This window comes from Triticum dicoccoides, chromosome 1A (genome assembly GCF_002162155.2).
Source record: "Triticum dicoccoides isolate Atlit2015 ecotype Zavitan chromosome 1A, WEW_v2.0, whole genome shotgun sequence".
Classification (NCBI taxonomy): domain Eukaryota; kingdom Viridiplantae; phylum Streptophyta; class Magnoliopsida; order Poales; family Poaceae; genus Triticum; species Triticum dicoccoides.
This window is the reverse complement of record NC_041380.1, coordinates 567,187,022-567,211,124: the sequence shown is the minus strand read 5'-3', so window position 1 is coordinate 567,211,124 and position 24,103 is coordinate 567,187,022. Positions and strand designations below refer to the sequence as shown.

The 24,103-nt window shown below is 44.6% G+C and overlaps 1 protein-coding gene and 4 non-coding genes across 5 annotated transcripts in view; 2 read left to right on the top strand and 3 right to left on the bottom strand.

Annotated features, from left to right (window-relative positions):
* The window catches only part of LOC119355563 (DNA replication complex GINS protein PSF2-like), a 10,766-nt gene extending 3,980 nt beyond the window's left edge, over positions 1-6,786 (top strand). Inside the window, exons 5-6 of the mRNA XM_037622385.1 lie at positions 6,049-6,201; positions 6,496-6,786. Of these exons, the coding sequence (XP_037478282.1) occupies positions 6,049-6,201; positions 6,496-6,516 (174 nt within the window). The 3' untranslated portion in view covers positions 6,517-6,786. The remainder of the gene's footprint in view (positions 1-6,048; positions 6,202-6,495) is intronic.
* Positions 6,787-7,236: 450 nt separating this feature from the next.
* On the bottom strand, positions 7,237-7,323 carry TRNAM-CAU. The gene is given in 2 exon segments: positions 7,237-7,272; positions 7,286-7,323. It is a non-coding gene; the product is annotated as a tRNA-Met (tRNA).
* A 1,078-nt stretch (positions 7,324-8,401) lies between these two features.
* Positions 8,402-8,475, top strand: TRNAV-AAC. The gene has a single exon. It is a non-coding gene; the product is annotated as a tRNA-Val (tRNA).
* A 55-nt stretch (positions 8,476-8,530) lies between these two features.
* TRNAI-AAU lies at positions 8,531-8,604 on the bottom strand. Its single transcript has one exon. It is a non-coding gene; the product is annotated as a tRNA-Ile (tRNA).
* A 3,575-nt stretch (positions 8,605-12,179) lies between these two features.
* On the bottom strand, positions 12,180-12,266 carry TRNAM-CAU. The gene is given in 2 exon segments: positions 12,180-12,215; positions 12,229-12,266. It is a non-coding gene; the product is annotated as a tRNA-Met (tRNA).
* Between the last annotated feature and the right edge of the window lie 11,837 nt (positions 12,267-24,103).

The following is a 24,103-nucleotide window of genomic DNA, read 5'->3' as shown; positions in this document are numbered from 1 at the left end:
GCCGCCGCGGGCACCTCGCCGCCCGCCGCCCGGCCGCTCCCCGCCGCCGTCCGCCGCCCGGGCGCCGTCGCCGCCGGCCACCGCCTCCTCCTCACGTCGCCGGCCACCGCCTCCTCCCTCGCCGCCGGCCACCACGGGCCTCAAAGCCGGCGAGGCCCCGGCGATCCTCGGGCTCTGAGAGCCTCGCCCGATCCAGATCCGGTCGCGTGAACAGTAAACCCTAACCCCCGATTTTTTTTCTAAGTCCCGAAAATTTTGATCCAAGTTGCTCTGTTCGAGGTCCCGTAACTTTGCAACCTTAGCTCTGTTTTAGGCATATGATATATCAAAATCTTCGCCTCGACATGTACATCATTTCATTCCATTGCATCATTTGTATTTGAGGTCGTCTTGTTGCCCAAAATGCTGTTAGAAGTAGGCTTTGTGAGTAGATTGCAGATCCGTTAGTTCATCTTGCACTTTTGTCATTTTTGCTATGTTTAATTCGTGCATGATATGCCTGTGTCCCTTTGGGATGAATTGTTAAGCATTTTGTCTTCTTTCCAGAGGTGCCACCCATGCATTTTTAGGATGTGTGTGTTGTCTTGTGCAAGCTTGCGAAGGGAGGTACCTGAGATTGCTGATTTCAGGGACTTAGTGATTTTCACTAAGTCTGGGATATTTTAGTTCATGATGCTATATGTCCAGCTTATTTCCTAGTGGTCCGTGCCTTTTTTGAGGATGATCAGTAAGAGAGTTTTGATATTTATGTTATGCTCTATCCATCCATGTCTTTTTTTGCATATGTGGAGTGCTCTAGGTTGACTCAATCGAGCTCAACTTTTGCTTCGTTGTTAATCTGGGCAGATCGTCAACTCGTTTGCGATTTCGCCGGTGCTATTGTTAGTGATCCATGCATGCTATGCCTTTGTTCTTGCCATGTGTAGCTAGCATATTGTGCCTTCTTGCTGGCTATATGCTTTCCTTGCCATGACTTGCACCGTAGTGAGTGCATCGAGCTCGTTTACATGCCTTCGCGAGTTAAATTTCTGCATGTCTCAGTTTTCACTAAGTCTGAAAACTGATTGTGTTTTAGCAATGTTCGTGTGCCCATTAATATATTTTGTGATCCCTTTTGGCCCCAGGTCACTTTGGGTGTTTTGTTAAGCTTGTTGAGTAGCTCCATGCGATGTTCTTACTTGTTATGTTCAGGTCATCTATCATGTTGTTTTGCTGCTCCGAAGAGAGCATCGTGATCTGAAATTTCAGGCTAGTGTTAATTTCACTAAGTCTGGAATCTGTTTTGCATATTCATTTTTGCCATGCTTGTTTGAACCTCTTAATGGATGAATTTGCCTATGGCTCAGTGCTAGTGTTTTGTTAACCATCTTGTGTACATCACTGCCATGTATTTTGTTTTCATGTTTGGTGGCTGTAGCATGTTCATTTCGTTGCATTTAGGATCCTACTTGCTGTATATCGCAGATCGGTTCGTTTCGTAAAACGTTCGCCATTTCCAAACCGTAGATCCGATTCCAATGATCTTTATATCGTTTTCAAGCGATTTCATCCCCTCTATCCAGTGGCACACTTGGTTTTCCAAGTTGATGCCAGGTTCATGCATTTCCTGTCATATCTTGCATTTTGCATCCCGCATAGCATATCGTCATTTCATCATATTGCTTGGTCTTGCCCGTGGTTGATTGTATCCTTGTTGCTTGTTTGTCTTGTTGGGTAGAGCCGGAAGACGAGTTCGCTACCGAGGAGCCCGTTGAGTTTGCTTGTGAGGATCCAGTCAACTCTGACAACTGTGCAGGCAAGATGATCATACCCTCGAAATCACTACTATCTTTGATATGCTAGTTTGCTCGCTCTTTTGCTTTGTCACTGCTACGATGCCTACCTTTTGCTTGTCAGCCTCCTAATTGCCATGTTGAACCTCTAACCCACCATTGTCCTAGCAAACCGTTGATTGGCTATGTTACCGCTTTGCTCAGCCCTTCTTATAGCGTTGTTAGTTGCAGGTGAAGATTGGAGCCGTTCCTTGTTGGAACATTTATTTTACTTGTTGGGATATCATTATATTGCTATGTTGTCTTAATGCATCTATATACTTGGTAAAGGGTGGAAGGCTCGGCCTCTCGCCTAGTGTTTTGTTCCACTCTTGCCGCCCTAGTCTCCGTCATATCGGTGTTATGTTCCCGGATTGTTGCGTCCCTTACGCGGTTGGGTTATAATGGGAACCCCTTGATATGTCGTCTTGATTAAAGCTTGTCCAGCAATGCCCAACCTTGGTTTTACCATTTGCCACCTAGCCTTTTCTTTCCTTTGGGTTCTGCAGACTCAAAGGTCATCTTATTTTACCCCCCTCCCCGGGCCAGTGCTCCTCTAAGTGTTGGTCCACCTGTCAGCTACCGGTGGCCACCAGGGGCAACTCTAGGCTGGCCTACCCGTACCTAGGACAATCTGAGTGTGCCCTGAGAAAGAGATATGTGCAGCTCCTATCGGGATTTGTCGGCACATTCGGGCGGTGTTGCTGGTCTTGTTTTAACCTGTCGAAGTGTCTTGAGTTACCGAGATACCGAGTCTGATCGGAATGTCTTGGGAGGAGGTCTATTCCTTCGTTGACCGTGAGAGCTTGTCATGGGCTAAGTTGGGACTCCCCTGCAGGGATTGAACTTTCGAAAGCCGTGCCCGCGGTTATGGGCAGATGGGAATTTGTTAATGTCCGGTTGTAGATTACTTGAACTAAACTTAATTAAAATGAATCAACCGTGTGTGTTACCGTGATGGCCCCTTCTCGGCGGAGTCCGGGAAGTGGACACGGTGTTGGAGTTATGCTTGCGCAGGATGTTCCTTTAGCTTCTCGCTCGTGCTTCGCCTTCTCTTCTCGCTCTCTTTTGCGTATAAGTTAGCCACCACATATGCTAGTCGCTTGCTGCAGCTCCACATATATTTGCCTTATCCATTCCTATGAGCTTAAATAGTTTTGATCGCGAGGGTGCGAGATTGCTGAGTCCCTGTGGCTCACAGATACTATAACTCCAGATGCAGGTCCAGGTGATTTCGGTCCAGGTGACGAGTACGAGCTCAAGTGGGAGTTCGACGAGGACTCTCAGCGTTATTATGTTTCCTTTCCCGATGATCAGTAGTGGTGCCTAGTTGAGGATCGATTCAGGGCCTTGTCGCACGTTGGGTTCTTTTCTATTTTGGCGCCGTAGTCGGGCCATGAGTGTTTGTTTGATGGATGTTATTTATGTACTCTGATGTGACGTGGCGAGTGTAAGCCAACTATGTTATCTCCCTCTTTTATTATGTATTACATGGGATGTTGTAATGATTGCCTGACTTGCGACATTGCTTTCAATGCGGTTATGTCTCTAAGTCGTGCCTCGACACGTGGTAGCTATAGCCGCATCGAGGGCGTTACACTGGTGACCAAAGACAATACAAAGTCCGGGGCCTGCTTATGCCACATAGAAGTGGCTACCGCTACCCTAAAGCCATATGCGGTTACCGCACTTTTTCATGGGCATCTTTATTACATTCACGCTTAAAAAAAGGGCAGCCCGGTGCATGTAGCTCCTGCTTGCGCAGGGTCCAGGGAAGGGTCCGACCACTTTGGGTCTATTGTACGCAGCCTTTCCCTACATTTCTGTAAGAGGCTGTTTCCAGGACTTAAACCCGTGACCTCATGGTCACAAGCCAGCAGCTTTTACCACTGCGCCAAGGCTCCCCTTCTTTATTACATTCACGCTTACAGAAATGAAATTCGAAGCTGTCAAAACGAGCTCAACATAAACTGTGAGTCCCTCAGTAGGACTCTGATTGACACGGAATCATTTTCTCTTGACTTTAGAGCATTCAGTAGATTGAGGGAGTCGGACTCAGAGATAGCTCTGTGCAGCCCCAGCTCTTCCCCAGCCTCAACCGATTTAATGCACGCCGCTGCGTCTGCATTTAACGGGCTAGACAGGTAATCAAGCTTCCCAGCAGCCGCTGCGAGGAACTCCCTCTGATCTGTTCTGAAGATACATCCCCACGCTACAGCTCCTAAATCAGCATGAAATGCAGCGTCAAAGTTCACCTTGATGAAGTTCTCCTTCGGCCTGCACCACACAGCTTTCTCCTTCTGGACAGCTTCGGCCTGCTGCATTGGGGCTGGTTTCGCAAAGTCCATAGTGTGCTTCCTGACTGCAGCGCATACATCCTCACTTGATCTCACCTTGTCTCCGGCATTTGCTTTATTTCTGGCGGACCACCACTCCCACAGCAGAACAAGAGCATCTTACGCCGCTTGCTGTTCAAACTGCATAGCTGATCAAACATCTCCATTCGGGCCTGGCATTTCACCAATTCTAGGTGGACATCCTCCCAAGTCCAGCTGCTTCCAAACCTGTTTCACGTTTTTGCATTTTACAAATAGATGACCCTCGACCTCAACCAGCTAGGGTTGCAAGAAAAGCTCGAGACTCGTGAGCCGCTCGAGATTGACTGGTTTTTTTGGCTCGATTCGAGATCAATTTGAAAGAAAACGAGCCGAGTTTGAACACTTTATGTAGCTCGACCGAGAAACGAGCCGATCTTGAGTCAATATTGGCTCGCTCGATTTTAGCTCGATAGCTCGACATAATATCATTATGTTAAATGATGATGCCACTTATTAAATGGCAATAAGATAATTTGTTACCATATATGATGTCCATGATTTTTCTTCATTTTATTTACCAGCAAACATGGAAGCTTAATTAAGTGCAGAGCTAATTTTGGTATGTGGTCGACTATGTGTTAAATATCCTGTTGTTTTTAGCAAAAGATCCCAGCATATGCACCTTCGTTTTCTTGTTTTTGGTCCACGAAGACCACCATTTATTGCAGTTGGCTCAAGAGACCAAGATGATCCCTCCCGAGAACGACGAGATGGTTGTACAAAGTTGTGTCCTTATCTATTTGAAATACTTGCTATAAATTTATAATTTTTACTGTCTCATTTAGCTCGAAACTAGCTCAAGATCGACTCGAGATCGTTACAAGCTGAGCACGAGTCATGTTCTACAGCTCGATCATGAGCTTCACTCAGTTTAAGCTCGCTCGAATTTTAATATGAGTTGAGCTGAGCCAACTCCAACTCGCTCGAACTCGACTCGTTTGCAGCCCTACATCCAGCCTCCCGCACATTTGACAGATTGTGTCGAGATCAACCTTCTTCCTCTTTATGTAAATTCTCAGCGGTAAGCTATTCTGAGCGAGCCTCCGAGTGAAAATCCGTACCTTATCCGGCATGGATAGGTTCCAATAACAACTCCAAATGTCAGCACGACGACCTGCAACCAATGAGGATTCAGTGTCATGGCTTAGCCGCACATCCCTGAGTCGCACGCCGAGGTGATAAGCTGATTTTACAGAGAACCTCCCCTTGGGGTCAAAGTGCCAAGCAATATGATCTTCCATGCCCTCACGGATTGGAATAGCTATAATATCTTTTGCATCTTCTTCAGAAAAGAGGTCGACAACCAACTGATCATCCCATCTTCCACCAAGTCGCTTACCTTAGTAATGACAGCGTTGCCTCGGACAGACCTTGGTTTTCTGTGTCACCCCGTGGTGTCCATGGGTCCTCCCACACCTTAATGTTATCCCCTGGACCCACTCGCCAAATTACTCCTTCCTTGAAGAGTGCAATGCCTTTGAGAATACTTCTGCATGTGTAAGAAATGCCATCCTTCGCCTCTGCCTCCAGGATTGAGCAGTTTGGATAGTACCGAGCTTTGAGGACTCGAGCACAAAGAGTATCCGGGGCGTCCAGCAGCCGCCACCTCTGATGGGACAACATTGCGAGGTTGAAAATGTGTAGATCCCGGAAACCCAGGCCTCCCTCCTTCTTTGATGAGCCTGGCATACTGCTTTACTTGTGGCGTACGTACATGTTTGTTACAGTATTACTGCACATTTTTTATTACTTGTGGTACAGCAATCTGAGCCTAGTTTTGGGCTGACTATGTTTTATAAGTTAACAAGCTGATCTTTTGCTTACTGCCTTGTGTTTCCTTTTTTTCTGCATTTTGACAGCTCAAAAATCTCTCTGCAATGGAGGTGAATATCGTGCGTCCATTTATGGTGAGAACTTTGCAGGCGTTCTACAAGCATGATAGCCCACAGATGATTCAGCAGGCAGACAACACAGGGAGCAGATCAACACCAGTCACAGATCGCGGTCCAAGAGTAAGTCCTCTCTTCCGCAGTCATGATTTCTACTGTCCTCTAGGAAGTAGCTTTCTTTAGCAGATTCTCTCCAAGGTGCATGTTGCTCACGGAACAATTGCCTACCACAAATCTAGTTAACATGGATAACAAGTTTAGATGTTTCAACTAGACACAAGAACATGTACTCCGTATTTTCATGCTTCTGATAACATGCCTAATAAAATCTTTGCTTAAATCCGTGAACTCCTAACAGTATGGTTTGTCATCAAAAGTTGCACCTAACAAATTCCCCCTTCCCTTTTGCTTGTGCAGAGAGACCTAAGGCGCAGGTAACGAGCATACTCGTGCCGGAACAGCTGAGGCGCAGGTAGTGAGCGGGACATCCATGTGCGCATCACTTGTATTTGCGGATAGTTTTCTGCATAGGAGTGGAATTGTAGTGAACAAAGGTACCCGCTGCGCTGTTGTCATGTGATGTATGTTATTAGCTGAAAAGCCATTTTAGTTCCCTCTGCGTGTTGATTTTATCCCACTGTATCGGATCGTGATGGATGTGTGTTTATCTATTAACCACAAGGTTTTAGAATTGGCCGTTGTAGTTTCCCGCAGTGTGTGGTCTGCCGCTTGCTTAGCTGTGATGTCCTACTGGTCTGTTTGTTGCTTTACCAGTCAGGCGATCACGAGTACATTGATACTCCCTCCGTCCCATAATATAAGAGCGTATTTGACAGTTAAAGGGACAGAGGGAGTATGTCATAACGACCAGTGCTGGCACTCTGTTGGACTTGCTTCGAGCGGTCTGTGTTGACAGGCTGAAGTGGTTCCTGAATGTGATGGCCCCGGAAGTAGATGGTGCTGTACTGACATGGCAGCAGCAACATTACATGTCAGGTTTTTTGAAGGCATATAATGCACATAGGGCACAAAAAAGCGCGCTCGACAAGGGGGAATCAATCATGCGAGATGTGAAATTAACAGTTGGTGTGACCGTTACCGTTCCAGTGTTCATTGGCAGCTGAAACAAATCGCTGGTCAGTGGAATAAAAAAGATGATGGGGTGAGAGAGGCTCGAACTCTCGACCTCAGGATCACTCGCTTTAGCTATGAGACCTACGCGCTAGCCAACTGCGCCACCACCCCGTTGTGTTTGGATTGGAAACTAGGGCTATATGTAACAACTCAGTTTTAATGGGCCCTGGGCCAGAACGCTCGCATATCATCCAGCGTCCAGTAGGTTTCAGCTTTTTTCTACTTCATTTTAATGGTGTTTTTATTTTAGTTTTAACTACTTCATTTTAGTACTTACTAGTAGTATTATTACACAAAAACATAAACTTGATACTTTGGTTACTTCTCAAGATGAAGCATCCAGCTTGATATGTTTCAGCTTTTTTCTACTAAACTTGGAGCTTCCAACACAACGAATTACAAACTTTCTATTTTCAAATCGATAAAAATAAACTTGTACTACACATTGAGGATTCTAACTTGGTGGGCTGTGTGACTTTCTACTACCCAAATGGATGCTATCAACTCGATGAATTGCAACTTTCTCTTGTCAGGTCGAAGCTTACAACTTGATGAATTGCAATTTTCAGTTACCATCCAACCTTGTATGCCTAGATGTGTTTGCATGAATTGCTCAGAAAAGATACATGAAGACATCATCATCATCATCATCATCATCATCATACTATTGGGTATATTTAAGAATCATTTTTCACTGACCATAGGTTTGTCTTATGTCATCCACTCTCCGTCTCTCACCCCTCTATTCAAACACACTCGACACATGGGAGATCTTGTGATCACAGCTGTAGTGGTGTATCCTAGGAAAGGTAAGTATGAAGGGAAAATGATGAACTAATTGTTGATGCCGCTTCCAAGACAATGAGCACCATGATACCTCAGACAAAAAGAGAGAAAAGCATCATTGAGACCAGCAGAAATATATGAGAAAGCACTTGGCACAACATGAGTGTTAGTTTTCATTGACCGGAAACATAAGTTAGTCTTCATTGACCGGAAACACAACTACACAAATTGACTTTATATGACGTGAACAATGATCAAAGATTACACACTTGTTGCTGTTTTTTGTTGGAAATCTGAATCTGACATGACATTTATCTGTCTACCACGTCAGTGAGCGCAACAGGAAAGCAATAAAGATTTTGCTTAACTGTGTTATAATTTCTGTGAAAATTTGTATCACAAAGGTTTCGTGGTGTAGTTGGTTATCACGTCAGTCTAACACACTGAAGGTCTCCGGTTCGAACCCGGGCGAAGCCAAATTATTTTTCTTCCTTTTTTTTTGCAATTTTAACAGTGAAAAAAAAGAAAAAAATGGCCCATGCAGGTCTCGAACCTGCGACCTTCGCGTTATTAGCACGACGCTCTAACCAGCTGAGCTAATAGGCCTTTCTGGTAACGCTTTTCCAATTAGTTTACTTATGGAGACGCTCGGCTTACCAACAAGCTGAATAGCAAAAATACTCGTTCACCACTATCCAAATTTTATGATTTGATGGATCAAGTCCCCAAAAACTTGAAGGTAAAGAAATCCCTCGCGCAGTCGACGAACCCTGTTTTTATTATTTTATATGCTGGAATCAACTAGTTTGGGAGGGAGAGTTGGAATTTAAACGGCGCCGCTCGTTGGGCGTCGTTTCCTTTGTAGAGGCCATGTCAAGGAGCTCGACACCTCTCCACTCTTACAATATTGTCTCTAGGTGAAAACATAGTGTCCTGGCTCTAGCCACTTCAGCATAGGAGAACTTCTGGCGAAAGTGTTGTTCTGCTCCCGGGTGAACACTAAATTTTGAAGAAAATAGAAAAATATGATTATTTTGTGCGATAAACATTGTTTAATGTTTTACTAACATGCAAAGTTTCATGATGGGAAAACATCCACGGGTGGACAAAAAAAAGAATGTTCCAAAATGCTTTAAAAATTGGCCCTTTCTGCAACATTTTTTTTCTGGACACATTGTTGAGTACTCCCTCTGTCCCAAAATATAAGAACGTTTTTTACACTATACTAGTGTCAAAAACGTTCTTATATAAGAACGTTTTTTTACACTATATTTTGGGACAGAGGGAGTACTTGTGAATTTGTGATACAGCAGTCTTGAGACTAATCTTGTGCTCACTATGTTTATAAGATAATAAGGTTTATCACTTGCTCAATACCTTACGCTTCTTTGTTTTTAAAGGCGTCGCCGCTGCCCTTCTCGGACAGTTCTTCGCGACAGCTCATTCGGCGCGGACGGCGGACGGGGACCAGATGGATGCCCGCACGCTGTTCTGTGTTATGCCTAAAGCGGGGGAGAAGGCGCATGGCAACGTGGAGAGGAGATGTTCAACATCAACCACGATGGAGGCGATGGAGGAGGTGGCTATGAGGACGGACAGGTGGAAGACTCGGATCCCACCTAGTTCGGCAACTACACTCACATGCAACAGGGATACACCCAGGCGGGCACGCAACAGTCGTACACCCAGACCAGCACGAGCACACAACAACATGATTGAGCCAACGAACAACAGGAGGAGGAGGAGAAGGTGGAGGACGATGATCCGGATGATTTTTCCGGCAATCTGAAGAAGGGTAGAGGACAAAACTTCAACATGCGGGAGGACGAGCTGTTTGTGTGATGCATGGTTGACCATTAGCCTCGATCCGATCCATGACATAGAGCAAAAGGGCACAACATTTTGGTCCAACATTCATAGATGGTTCCATGAACACAAGCATTTCACGCCCTACTCCGACGCGGTCTTCCACAACCGTGAATTAAAGTCCCTCAACCATTGGTGGTACACCATCCAAAGGGGCCGTGTCCAAGTATTGCGGCCACTTGGCGCATCTCATTGCACGGTGTCCTAATGGCGCACAAATCACCGAGCAAGTAAGTTCATTTGGCCGGATATGCATAGTTTTGTTGATCAGTAGTCGGATATACATAGTTTTGTAGCCGAATATGCATAGTTTTGTTGCTCGGTAGCTAGATATGCATAATTTTGTTGATCAGTAGCCAGATATGTATATTTTTGTAGCCGGATATGCATAGTTTTGTCGACCAGTAGCCGAATATGCATAATTTTGTAATCGGATATGCATAGTTTTGTTGATCACTTGCCGGATATGCATAGTTTTGTAGCCGGATATGCATCATTTTGTTGATCACTTGCCAGATATGCATTCTTGACAATGTTTTAATTTGTAGCCTTCTCGTGCGTTGACGGTGTTCAAGAAGTTGGAGAAGAAAAACTTCACCGTCATGCATTGTTTGTTGAAGTTGGATGGACAATCAAAGTGGAACACATTCATAGCCATGACCGCCGCCCAAGCCACCGAGGAAGAAACCAGTGACCCAACCGACCCAACGATAGAACCGCCCAAGAAGGTTAGAAAAGTGTTTCAGGCAAAGAAATGAGAGTAGGAGAGGACGAAGCGAGAAGGTGCGGCGGCCAAGATGACAGACAGGTTTGAGGACATCTTGACCAAGAAGGAGGAGTCAAACGTCAAGCGCTCGGATAACGAGGAGGAATAAAGGGGAAATATTTAAAGTGTTGATGGAGGCGATCGAGAAGAAGTTCAAGCTTGAAGAGAAGAGGGCCATGATCGAAGAGAAGAAGGCCATACTCGAGGAGAAGAAGGTGATGCTCTTGAATTTGGAGGGCCAATGTGGAGGAGCCAAGATGTTGTCCTTGAATTTGGACTCTTTGGATGCGGACGCAAGAATGATCGTGCAAGTCGTCCGCTATAAAATGTTGCAACGACATAAAGTTAAGTTGGAAGCGGCGGACAAGGAGGAGGAGGAGGCGGAGGCAGAGGCTGCCTACGCGCCGGCGACGACACCTTGAGCGTGGATGCTTGGATTACCGGTCTGGTAGGGCAAAAAATCTTAATTTTCGGCCCGGACTGTTGGACTCGTATTCTTTTGTGATCAGGCATGTGGAAATTTAAGCATACTTGTCTCTCTTTGGTTGTTATCGGACATGTGATCCGGCACTGGTGTGATCTGGCGCGTGCTATGCATCGGACTTTATTAGAATTTTAAATTGCCCAGAATAGCATCGGATGACCGATTTATGTATTCGTGTTGGAGTAAATTTATAAGTCGGTGTTGAAGATGCGCTATGGCCTCTCTTTTGTAGACATGATTTCCACTGTCCTCGAGGAAGTACTTTTCGCTTCCCTTGCCAGATTCACTCCATGGTGCTAGTTGCTCTAGAGATGATCGCCTACCACAAATCTAGTCAACATGACCATTCATCACCTTGAGTGGGCCAATACGATGCATAACAAGTTTGAATCAGTACTCGTATCTGCTTTCATGCTCCTGATAAAATCATTTTTTTTTTGCAAATGTGATAAAATCCTTGCTTAGATCCGTGAACTCCCTAATTGTAAGTTTTGTCGGGAAAAGTCACACATAACAAATTTGCCCTTCACATTTGCTTGTGCAGAGAGACCTAAGGCAGGCGACGAGCAAGATATGCATGTACCTGCCACTTGTACTCGCAGATAATTGTCTGCGTAAAGTGTGGATAGTTCTTTTTCGAAACAGATAAAGTGTGGATTGCAGTGCTCATTCTCCTAGTTGAAAGCCAGTTTAGTTCCCTTTTCTCCTATTGTATCGGGTATTAATTGATGTGTGCTTAGCTATTAAGCATAAGGTTTTAGGATTGTTCTACTCGACATGATTGTGTCTTAACAGCGAGCGCTTTGTTAGTTTTATTGGTATGACGTTGTTGGACTCGCTGTCAGTCGTCTGTGTTCACAAACTGCACAAGGGAAGGGAGGGGCAGATCCAAGTGTACGTAGAACAGCAGGACGACGAGACGGTGCCGGAAGCTCAGCAGATACATGTATATTGCCGAACCTTACCAGTCTCAGGCATCAGCAGAACGGAGAAAAAACACTAGTCGGTGGAATAATAATTCAGGAATGGCTGAATGCTGACGGAAAAAAAGAAAAAGAAAAATGTTGGGGTGAGAGAGGCTCGAACTCTCGACCTCAGGATCACTCACGTTAGCTATGAGACCTACGCGCTAGCCAACTGCGCCACCACCCCTTAATGACTTAAATTCGAAGCACCGCTTTCTATTCCTTGGCCACATTCTAATTTTCCATTTCCCTTCTAGTTTAACAAATCGAAATTTGATCAACTACAACTTTTTTTTACTGAACTCGGAGTTTACAAATTCTAACTGAACGATAATTTTTCTATTTTCGGGTTCGGTAAATTTTAATGTGACACTATGCATTGAAGTTTCTTAAAAAAAACTCATATTCTATTACAGAAGTTCACTGGAAGTACGACACATTTCAATCACCTTTTTTTTGCGAGTAAATCGGGAGCTCTTTATTCAACATCGACAGCACTAGCAGAATCTGCTAGGAGGCTGGTTACAAGAAAACTAGGAGTAGATTGAAGCCAACACTCCGTAACATTTAATGTGCTCGCTTGCTTTGCACAGAGATGAGCGGAGACGTTGCCTGCCCTACCAACATGTTGAACTACAAAGGACTTAAAAGAAGGAACATGCTCCCCAATTTCTAAGAAGATAGGCGCCACCACCGCACGGGATGTTTGGCGCGAATTCCAAAGATTCACAATCTCCAAATTGTCAGACTCAAGAACCACTTCTGCATAGCCTCTCAGACGAGCGAAGATGACTCCGTCACGAATGGCAAGAGCTTCAGCTATCAACTGATCCGTGATCCCAGGGTAGGGTTTGCACCATGCCGCAAGAAAGGAAGGCCGAGATCGAGCAACTCCCCCTATCCCTCCCCTTCTTGCATCCATTGCAATACTTCCATCAGTATTTATTTTGATCCAGCCCAACTCTGGTGGGCGCCAGCCATGGCCCGGCAAAGTACGGGCATGCTCACGAGGCAGCTACAGAACTGCTAGGGTTTCCCGCACCTTTCTCATGGATTGGCTAGGATTGAACGCAGCTTTGTCGTGGGTGATATTGTTCCGAGAGGTCCAAATCGTCCACATAACAGTCACTAGAGTCGCTCTTTCAGACTGAAAATATATCGTCACATAGGATATCCCTTGACCAGGTTAGCGGGTGCAGGATCGGCCTTTTAACATTTAGCCACCCTCGTGTTGCATCCCAAAACTGCCTCGCGCGAGGGCACTCCAGTAGTGCGTGCATCATATCTTCGTCAGACTGAAGACACAATTTGCATGTGCTTACCGTCGCAATATGGCGGTATTTCAGAGTGGCTTCGACGGGGAGAATGCCTTGCAACACCCGCCACCAGAAGACTCTCACTCTGGGAATGACTTTGAGCTTCCACAAACGAGACCACATCTGTTTATCTGTCATTGAAGATTCGGTAGTCGTCCCTTCCTCTAGAGCAATATGCTCGTTGCGAGTCATTAGAGCACGATACACTGATTTTACAGTGTAGCAACCCGATCGTTCAAAAGCCCATGCCAACGAATCATCACCCCCTCCCTGCCTCAATGGAATGTTGAGAATAGCATCGGCATCTGGGGGTATGAAGTTCTCGCGCACCACATCCACCAGCCACTACCCATTGCTGGGGTCAATGAGGTCCGCCACAAAATTCACCTGAGCAGTACCAATTCTGCAGACCGTTGACATAGATATAGTGCCCGGAATCCACTTGTCGTTCCATATAGAAATTGTAGTGCCGTCTCCTATACGCTTAAGGAGACCAATCTGCAATGCGTCCCTCCCAGCGATGATAGCGCGCCAAGTTGAAGAGGAGAACCGAGGAGCTGCGGCTTGCATAAAATCACATGTAGGGTAATATCTTCCTTTGAGAACTCGAGCACACAGGGAATCAGGATTTGTCATCAATCGACATTCGTGTTTCGCGAGTAGAGCCGTGTTAAACAGCTCGAGGTCCCGGAATCCCATCCCTCCTTTCGCCTTTGGCTTGGTTAAAGCGTCCCATGCTTTCCAGTGTAATGATCTGCGATCAAGGGAACTACTCCACCAATATTTAGCTGAGTAAGAGACAAGACTCTTACATACCTTCTTGGTTAGCTTAAAGCAACTCATACTGAACATGGGAATGGCCTGGGCAATCGCCTTAATCCGTACTTCCCGTCCAGCACAGGAAATCAGACGTTCTGATCTGCCTTGGAGTTTGTTTTGAATCCTCTCCCCAATATGATCGAACGTCCCATTTGTGATCCTACCCACATCGGTGGGTAGACCTAGATAGCGCTCGCTAAAAGCTTCCACTGAAATATTCAGTGTTTGCTTTAGCAGCAACTTAGTCGGAGCCGGAGTGTTTGGACTAAAATAAATAGAGCTTTTTTCCTTGTTAACCGCTTGGCCCGAACCTTCCTCATATATTCTCAAAATCTCATTTAGTCTGTGAGCACTCTGCTCCTTTGCTTGCATAAAGATCAAACTGTCGTCCGCAAACAAGAGATGGTTGATCCATGGTGAGCGGTAGCTTACTCTTATACCTTTATCCACCTCCTGTCCACCGAAACGGTTCAATAATGATGTTAGTCCTTCCGCACAAAGCAAGAAAAAGGTACGGAGACATGGGACACCCCTGTCGTAAACCCCTCGACGGGGTAAAGAACAGAAGGAGCTCGCCATTGACATGGATGGAAAATCTGACAGAGGAGATGCACTTCATGACAAGGCGAACAAACTCCACTCCAAAACCAAGTTTCACTCCAAAACCAAGTTTGAGCATGACGGCCTGTAGATAGTGCCATTCAACCCGGTCGTAGGCTTTCATCATGTCTAGCTTGATTGCACAAACTGGATTGCCCCCTTTTTTCCTTCTTCTCATTGCATGCACGCTCTCATGTGCAATGAGGATATTATCGGTTATCAGCCGGCCGGGGACGAAGGCACTCTGTTCTGCACCCACAATCTCATCCAAACACTCACGAACTCGGTTAGCGATTGCTTTGGCAGCGATCTTATGAAGGAAATATGCCCTAGAGGCAATAATAAAGTTATTATTTATTTCCTTATATCATGATAAATGTTTATTATTCATGCTAGAATTGTATTAACCGGAAACATAATACATGTGTGAATACATAGACAAACAGAGTGTCACTAGTATGCCTCTACTTGACTAGCTTGTTAATCAAAGATGGTTATGTTTCCTAACCATGGACAAAGAGTTGTTATTTGATTAACGGGATCACATCATTAGGTGAATGATCTGATTGACATGACCCATTCCATTAGCTTAGCACCCGATCGTTTAGTATGTTGCTATTGCTTTCTTCATGACTTATACATGTTCCTATGACTATGAGATTATGCAACTCCCGTTTACCGGAGGAACACCTAGTGTGCTACCAAACGTCGCAACGTAACTGGGTGATTATAAAGGTGCTCTACAGGTGTCTCCAAAGGTACATGTTGGGTTGGCGTATTTCGAGATTAGGATTTGTCACTCCGATTGTCGGAGAGGTATCTCTGGGCCCTCTCGGTAATGCACATCACATAAGCCTTGCAAGCATTGCAACTAATGAGTTAGTTGTGAGATGATGTATTACCGAACGAGTAAAGAGACTTGCCGGTAACGAGATTGAACTAGGTATTGAGATACCGACGATCGAATCTCGGGCAAGTAACATACCGATGACAAAGGAAACAACGTATGTTGTTATGCGGTCTGACCAATAAAGATCTTCGTAGAATATGTAGGAGCCAATATGGGCATCCAGGTCCCGCTATTGGTTATTGACCGGAGACGTGTCTTGGTCATGTCTACATTGTTCTCGAACCCGTAGGGTCCGCACGCTTAAGGTTTCGATGACAGTTATATTATGAGTTTATGAGTTTTGATGTACCGAAGAAGTTCGGAGTCCCGGATGAGATCGGGGACATGACGAGGAGTCTCTAAATGGTCGAGACGTAAAAATCGATATATTGGACGACTATATTCGGACATCGGAAAGGTTCCGAGTGATTCAAATATTTTTCGGAGTACCGGAGAGTTACGGGAATTCGCCGGGAGATGTATTGGGCCTTATTGGGCCATACGGGAAAGAGAGAGGGGCTGCCTTGGGCAGCCCGCGCGCCCCCCAAGGCCTAGTCCGAATTGGACTAGGGGGAGGGGCTGCGCCCCTTCCTTGTTTCCTACTCCTACTACATGGAAGGACTCCTAGTTGGACTAGGAAAGGGAATCCTACTCCCGGTGGGAGTAGGACTCCCCTAGGCGCGCCATAGAGAGGGCCGGCCCTCCCCTCCTCCACTCCTTTATATACGGGGGCAGGGGCACCCCATAGACACACAAGTTGATCCATGTGATCATATTCTTAGCCGTGTGCGGCGCCCCCTACCACCATAGTCCTCGATAATATTGTAGCGGTGCTTAGGCGAAGCCCTGCGACAGTAGTACATCAAGATCGTCACCACACCATCGTGCTGACGGAACTCTTCCCCGACACTTTGCTGGATCGGAGTCCGGGGATCGTCATCGAGCTGAACGTGTGCTAGAACTCGGAGGTGCCGTAGTTTCGGTGCTTGATCGGTCGGGCCGTGGAGACGTACGACTACATCAACCAAACACTTCCGTTGTCGATCTACAAGGGTACGTAGATCACACTCTCCCCTCTCGTTGCTATGCATCACCATGATATTGCGTGTGCGTAGGAAAATTTTGAAATTACTACGTTCCCCAACAGTGGCATCCGAGCCTAGGTTTTATGTGTTGATGTTATATGCACGAGTAGAACACAAGTGAGTTGTGGGCGATATAAGTCATACTGCTTACCAGCATGTCATACTTTGGTTCGGCGGTATTGTTGGACGAAGCAGCCCGGACCGACATTACGCGTACGCTTACGCGAGACCGGTTCTCCCGACGTGCTTTGTACATAGGTGGCTTGCGGGTGACAGTTTCTCCAACTTTAGTTGAACCGAGTGTGGCTACGCCCGGTCCTTGCGAAGGTTAAAACAGCACCAACTTGACAAACTATCGTTGTGGTTTTGATGCGTAGGTAAGATTGGTTCTTGCTTAAGCCCGTAGCAGCCACGTAAAACTTGCAACAACAAAGTAGAGGACGTCTAACTTGTTTTTGCAGGGCATGTTGTGATGTGATATGGTCAAGGCATGATGCTGAATTTTATTGTATGAGATGATCATGTTTTGTAACCGAGTTATCGGCAACCGGCAGGAGCCATATGGTTGTCGCTTTATTGTATGCAATGCAATCGCGATGTAATGCTTTACTTTATCACTAAACGGTAGCGATAGTCGTGGAAGCATAAGCTTGGCGAGACAACAACGATGCTACGATGGAGATCAAGGTGTCGCGCCGGTGACGATGGTGATCATGACAGTGCTTCAGAGATGGAGATCACAAGCACAAGATGATGATGGCCATATCATATTACTTATATTGATTGCATGTGATGTTTATCTTTTTATATGCATCTTATCTTGCTTTGATTGACGGTAGCATTATAAGATGATCTCTCACTAAATTATCAAGAAGTGTTCTCCCTGAGTATGCACCGTTGCCAAAGTTCGTCGTGCCTAGACACCACGTGATGATCGGGTGTGATAAGCTCTACGTCCATCTACAACGGGTGCAAGCCAGTATTTGCACACGCAGAATACTCGGGTTATACTTGACGAGCCTAGCATATGCAGATATGGCCTCGGAACACGGAGACCGAAAGGTCGAGCGTGAATCATATAGTAGATATGATCAACATAATGATGTTCACCATTGAAGACTAATCCATTTCACGTGATGATCGGTTATGGTTTAGTTGATTTGGATCACGTGATCACTTAGAAGATCAGAGGGATGTCTATCTAAGTGGGAGTTCTTAAGTAATATGATTAATTGAACTTAAATTTATCATGAACTTAGTCCTGGTAGTATTTTGCAAATCATGTTGTAGATCAATAGCTCGCGTTGTTGCTTCCCTGTGTTTATTTTGATATGTTCCTAGAGAAAATTGTGTTGAAAAATGTTAGTAGCAAAGATGAGGATTGGATCCGTGATCTGAGGTTTATCCTCATTGCTGCACAGAAGAATTATGTCCTTGATGCACCGCTAAGTGACAGACCTATTGCAGGAGCAGATGCAGACGTTATGAATGTTTGGCTAGCTCAATATGATGACTACTTGGTAGTTTAGTGCACCATGCTTAACAGCTTAGAATCGGGACTTCAAAGACGTTTTGAACGTCATGGACCATATGAGATGTTCCTGGAGTTGAAGTTAATATTTCAAGCAAATACCCGAGTTGAGAGATATGAAGTCTCCAACAAGTTCTATAGCTAAAAGATGGAGGAGAATCCCTCAACTAGTGAGCATGTGCCCAGATTGTCTGAGTACTACAATCGCTTGAATCAAGTGGGAGTTAATCTTCCAGATAAGATAGTGATTGACAGAATTCTCTAGTCACCATCACCAAGTTAGTAGAACTTCGTGATGAACTATGATATGCAAGGGATAACGGAAACGATTCCCAAGCTCTTCGTAATGCGGAAATTGATGAAGGTAGAAATCGAGAAAAACATCAAGTGTTGATGGTAGACAAGACCACTAGTTTCAAGAAAAGGGCAGAGGGAAGAAGGGGAACTTCAAAAAGAACAGCAAGCAAGTTGCTGCTCAAGTGAAGAAGCCCAAGTCTGATCCTAAGCCTGAGACTAAGTGCTTCTACTGCAAAGGGACTGGTCACTGAAAGTGGAACTACCCCAAGTGATTGGCGGATAAGAAGGATGGCAAAGTGAACATAAGTATATTTGATATACATGTTATTGATGTGTACTTTACTAGTGTTTATAGCAACCCCTCAGTATTTGATACTAGTTCAGTTGCTAAGATTAGTAACTCGAAACGGGAGTTGCAGAATAAACAGAGACTAGTTAAAGGTGAAGTGACGATGTGTGTTGGAAGTGGTTCCAAGATTGATATGATCATCATCGCACACTCGCTATACTTTCGGGATTAGTGTTGAACCTGAATAAGTGTTATTTGGTGTTTGCGTTGAGCATGAATATGATTTGATCATGTTTATTGTAATACGGTTATTCATTTAAGTAAGAGAATAAAATTGTTGTTCTGTTTACATGAATAAAACCTTATATGGTTACACACCCAATGAAAATAGTTCGTTGGATCTCGATCGTAGTGATACACATAATCATAATATTGAAACCAAAAGATGCAAAGTTAATAATGATAGTGCAAATTATTTGTGGCACTGTCGTTTAGGTCATATTGGTGTAAAGTGCATGAAGAAACTCCATGCTGATGGGATTTTGGAATCACTTGATTATGAATCACTTGATGCTTGCGAACCATGCCTCATGGGCAAGATGACTAAGACTCCGTTCTCCGGAGCGAGCAACTGACTTATTGGAAATAATACATACTGATGTATGCGGTCCGATGAGTGTTAAGGCTCACGGCAAGTATCGTTATTTTCTGAACTTCACAGATGATTTGAGCAGATATGGGTATATCTACTTGATGAAACATAAGTCTGAAACATTTGAAAAGTTCAAAGAATTTCAGAGTGAAGTGGAAAATCATCGTGACAAGAAAATAAAGTTTCTACGATCTGATCGCGGAGACAAATATTTGAGTTACGAGTTTGGACTTCAATTAAAACAATGTGGAATAGTTTCACAAACTCATGCCACATGGAACACCACAGCATAATGGTGTGTCCGAACGTCATAACCGTACTTTATTGGATATAGTGCGATCTATGATGTCTCTTACCGATCTACCACTATCGTTTTGGAGTTATGCATTAGAGACAGCTGCATTCACGTTAAATAGGGCACCATCTAAATCCGTTGAAATGACACCATATGAACTATGGTTTGGCTAGAAACCTAAGTTGTCGTTTCTTAAAGTTTGGGACAGCGATGCTTATGTGAAAAAGTTTCAACATGATAAGCTCGAACCCAAATCGGAGAAATATGTCTTCATAGGATACCCAAAGGAGACTGTTGGGTACACCTTCTATCACAAATCCGAAGGCAAGACTTTTGTTGCTAAATTCGGAGTTTTTCTAGAGAAGGAGTTTCTCTCAAAAGAAGTGAGTGGGAGGAAAGTACAACTTGATGAGGTAACTGTACCTGCTCCCTTATTGGAAAGTAGTTCATCACAGAAATCTGTTCCTGTGACTACTACACCAATTAGTGAGGAAGCTAATGATGATGATCATGTAACTTCAGATCAAGTTACTACCGAATCTCGTAGGTAAACCAGAGTGAGACCCGCACCAGAGTGGTACGGTAATCCTGTTCTGGAGGTCATGTTACTTGACCATGACGAACCTATGAACTATGAGGAAGCGATGATGAGCCCAGATTCTGCAAAATGGCTTGAAGCCATGAAATCTGAGATGAGATCCATATATGAGAACAAAGTATGGACTTTGATTGACTTGCCCAATGGTCCGCAAGCCATTGAGATTAAATGGATCTTTAAGAGGAAGACAGACGCTGATAGTAGTGTTACTATCTACAAAGCTAGAATTGTCGCAAAAGGTTTTCGACAAGTTCAAGGTGTTGACTACGATGAGAGTTTCTCACTCGTATCTATGCTTAAGTCTGTCCGAATCATGTTAGCAATTGCCGCATTTTATGAAATCTGGCAAATGGATAAACAAAACTGCATTCCTTAATGGATTTATTAAAGAAGAGTTGTATATGATACAACTAGAAGGTTTTGTCAATCCTAAAGGTGCTAACAAAATATGCAAGCTCCAGCGATCCATCTATGGACTGGTGCAAGCATCTCGGAGTTGGAATATACGCTTTGATAAGTTGATCAAAGCATATAGTTTTATACAGACTTACGATGAAGCCTGTATTTACAAGAAAGTGAGTGGAAGCACTGCATCATTTCTGATAAGTATATGTGTATGACATATTGTTGATCGAAAATAATGTAGAATTAATCTGCAAAGCATAAAGGAGTGTTTTTAAAGAAGTTTTTCAAAGAAAGACCTCGGTGAAGCTGCTTACATATTGAGTATCAAGATCTATAGAGATAGATCAAGACACTTGATAAGTTTTTTTCAATGAGTACATACCTTGACAAGATTTTGAAGTAGTTCAAAATGGAACAGCCAAAGAAAAGTTTCTTGCCTGTGTTACAAGGTGTGAAGTTGAGTAAGACTCAAAGCCCGACCACGGCAGAAGATAGAAAGAGAATGAAAGTCATTCCCTATTCCTCAGTCATAGGTTCTATAAAGTATGCCATGCTGTATACCAGATCTATTGTATGCCCTACCACTGAGTTTGGCAAGGGAGTACGATAGTGATCTAGGAGTAGATCACTGTACAGCGGTCAAAAATTATCCTTAGTGGAATAAGGATATGTTTCTTGATTATGGAAGTGAAAAAAGGTTCGTCGTAAAGGGTTACGCCGATGCAAGTTTTGACACTAATCTAGATGACTCTAAGTCTCGGTCTAGATACATATTGAAAGTGGGAGCAATTAGCTAGAGTAGCTCCATGCAGAGCATTGTTGACATAGAAATTTGCAAAATACATGCGGATCTGAATGTGGCAGACCCGTTGACTAAGATTCTCTCACAAGCAAAACATGATCACACCTTAGTACTCCTTGGGTGTTAATCACATAGCGATGTGAACTAGATTACTGAATCTAGTAAACCCTTTGGGTGTTGGTCACATGGCGATGTGAACTATGGGTGTTAATCACATGATGATGTGAACTATCGATGTTAATCACATGGTGATGTGATCTAGATTATTGACTCTAGTGCAAGTGGGAGACTGAAGGAAATATGCCCTAGAGGCAATAATAAAGTTATTGTTTATTTCCTTATATCATGATAAATGTTTATTATTCATGCTAGAATTGTATTAACCGAAAACATAATACTTGCGTGAATACATAGACAAACAAAGTGTCACTAGTATGCCTCTACTTGACTAGCTCGTTAATCGAAGATGGTTATGTTTCCTAACCATAAACAAAAGAGTTGTTATTTGATTAACGGGATCACATCATTAGGAGAATGATGTGATTGACATGACCCATTCCATTAGCTTAGCACCCGATCGTTTAGTATGTTGCTATTGCTTTCTTCATGACTTATACATGTTCCTATGACTATGAGATTATGCAACTCCCGTTTGCCGGAGGAACACTTTGTGTGCTACCAAACGTCACAACGTAACTGGGTGATTATAAAGGAGCTCTACAGGTGTAACAAAGGTACATGTTGGGTTGGCGTATTTCGAGATTAGGATTTGTCACTCCGAATGTCGGAGAGGTATCTCTGGGCCCTCTCGGTAATGCACATCACTTAAGCCTTGCAAGCATTGCAACTAATGAGTTAGTTGCGGGATGATGTATTACGGAATGAGTAAAGAGACTTGCCGGTAACGAGATTGAACTAGGTATTAAGATACCGACGATCGAATCTCGGGCAAGTAACATACCGATGACAAAGGGAACAACGTATGTTGTTATGCGGTCTGACCGATAAAGATCTTTGTAGAATATGTAGGAGCCAATATGGGCATCCAGGTCCCGCTATTGGATATTGACCGGAGACGTGTCTCGGTCATGTCTACATTGTTCTCGAACCGTAGGGTCCGCACGCTTAACGTTACGATGATAATTATTATGAGTTTATGCATTTTGATGTACCGAAGGTTGTTCGGAGTCCCGGATGTGATCACGGACATGACGAGGAGTCTCGAAATGGTCGAGACATAAAGATTGATATATTGGAAGCCTATATTTGGATATCGGAAGTGTTCCGGGTGAAATCGGGATTTTACCGGAGTACCGGGAGGTTACCGGAACCCCCCGGGAGCCATATGGGCCTTCATGGGCCTTAGTGGAAAGGAGAAAGGAGCAGCCCAAGGTGGCCGCGCGCCTCCCCCCTCCCCTAGTCCTATTAGGACTAGGAGAGGTGGCCAGCCCCCCTCTCTCTCTTTCCCCCCTCAAGGAGTCCTATTCCAACTAGGATTGGGGGGGGGGGATCCTACTCCCAGAGGGAGTAGGACTCTCCTGGCGCGCCCTATGTGGCTGGCCAGCCTCCCCCCTTTGGTCCTTTATATACTGAGGCAGAGGCACCCCAGAAACACACAAGTTGATCCACGTGATCTATTCCTTAGCCGTGTGCGGTGCCCCTGCCACCATAGTCCTCGATAATACTGTAGCGGAGTTTAGGCGAAGCCCTGCTGCTGTAGTGCATCAAGATCGTCACCACGCCGTCGTGCTGACGGAACTCTTCCCCAACACTTTGCTGGATCGGAGTCCGGGGATCGTCATCGAGTTGTACGTGTGCTAAGAACTCGGAGGTGCCGGAGTAACGGTGCTTGGATCGGTCGGATCGGGAAGACGTACGACTACTTCCTCTATGTTGTGTCAACGCTTCCGTAGTCGGTCTGCGTGGGTACGTAGACAACACTCTCCCCTCTCGTTGCTCTGCATCACCATGATCTTGTGTGTGCGTAGGAATTTTTTTGAAATTACTACGAAATCCAACAGGAGATCAAGGTGTCGCGCCGGTGACGATGGTGATCACGACGGTGCTTCGGAGATGGAGATCACAAGCACAAGATGATGGCCATATCATATCACTTATATTGATTGCATGTGATGTTTATCTTTTATGCATCTTATCTTGCTTTGATTGACGGTAGCATTATAAGATGATCTCTCACTAATTATCAAGAAGTGTTCTCCCTGAGTATGCACCGTTGCGAAAGTTCTTCGTGCTGAGACACCACGTGATGATCGGGTGTGATAGGCTCTACATTCAAATACAACGGGTGCAAAACAGTTGCACACGCGGAATACTCAGGTTATACTTGACGAGCCAAGCATATACAGATATGGCCTCGGAACACGGAGACCGAAAGGTCGAGCGTGAATCATATAGTAGATATGATCAACATAGTGATGTTCACCAA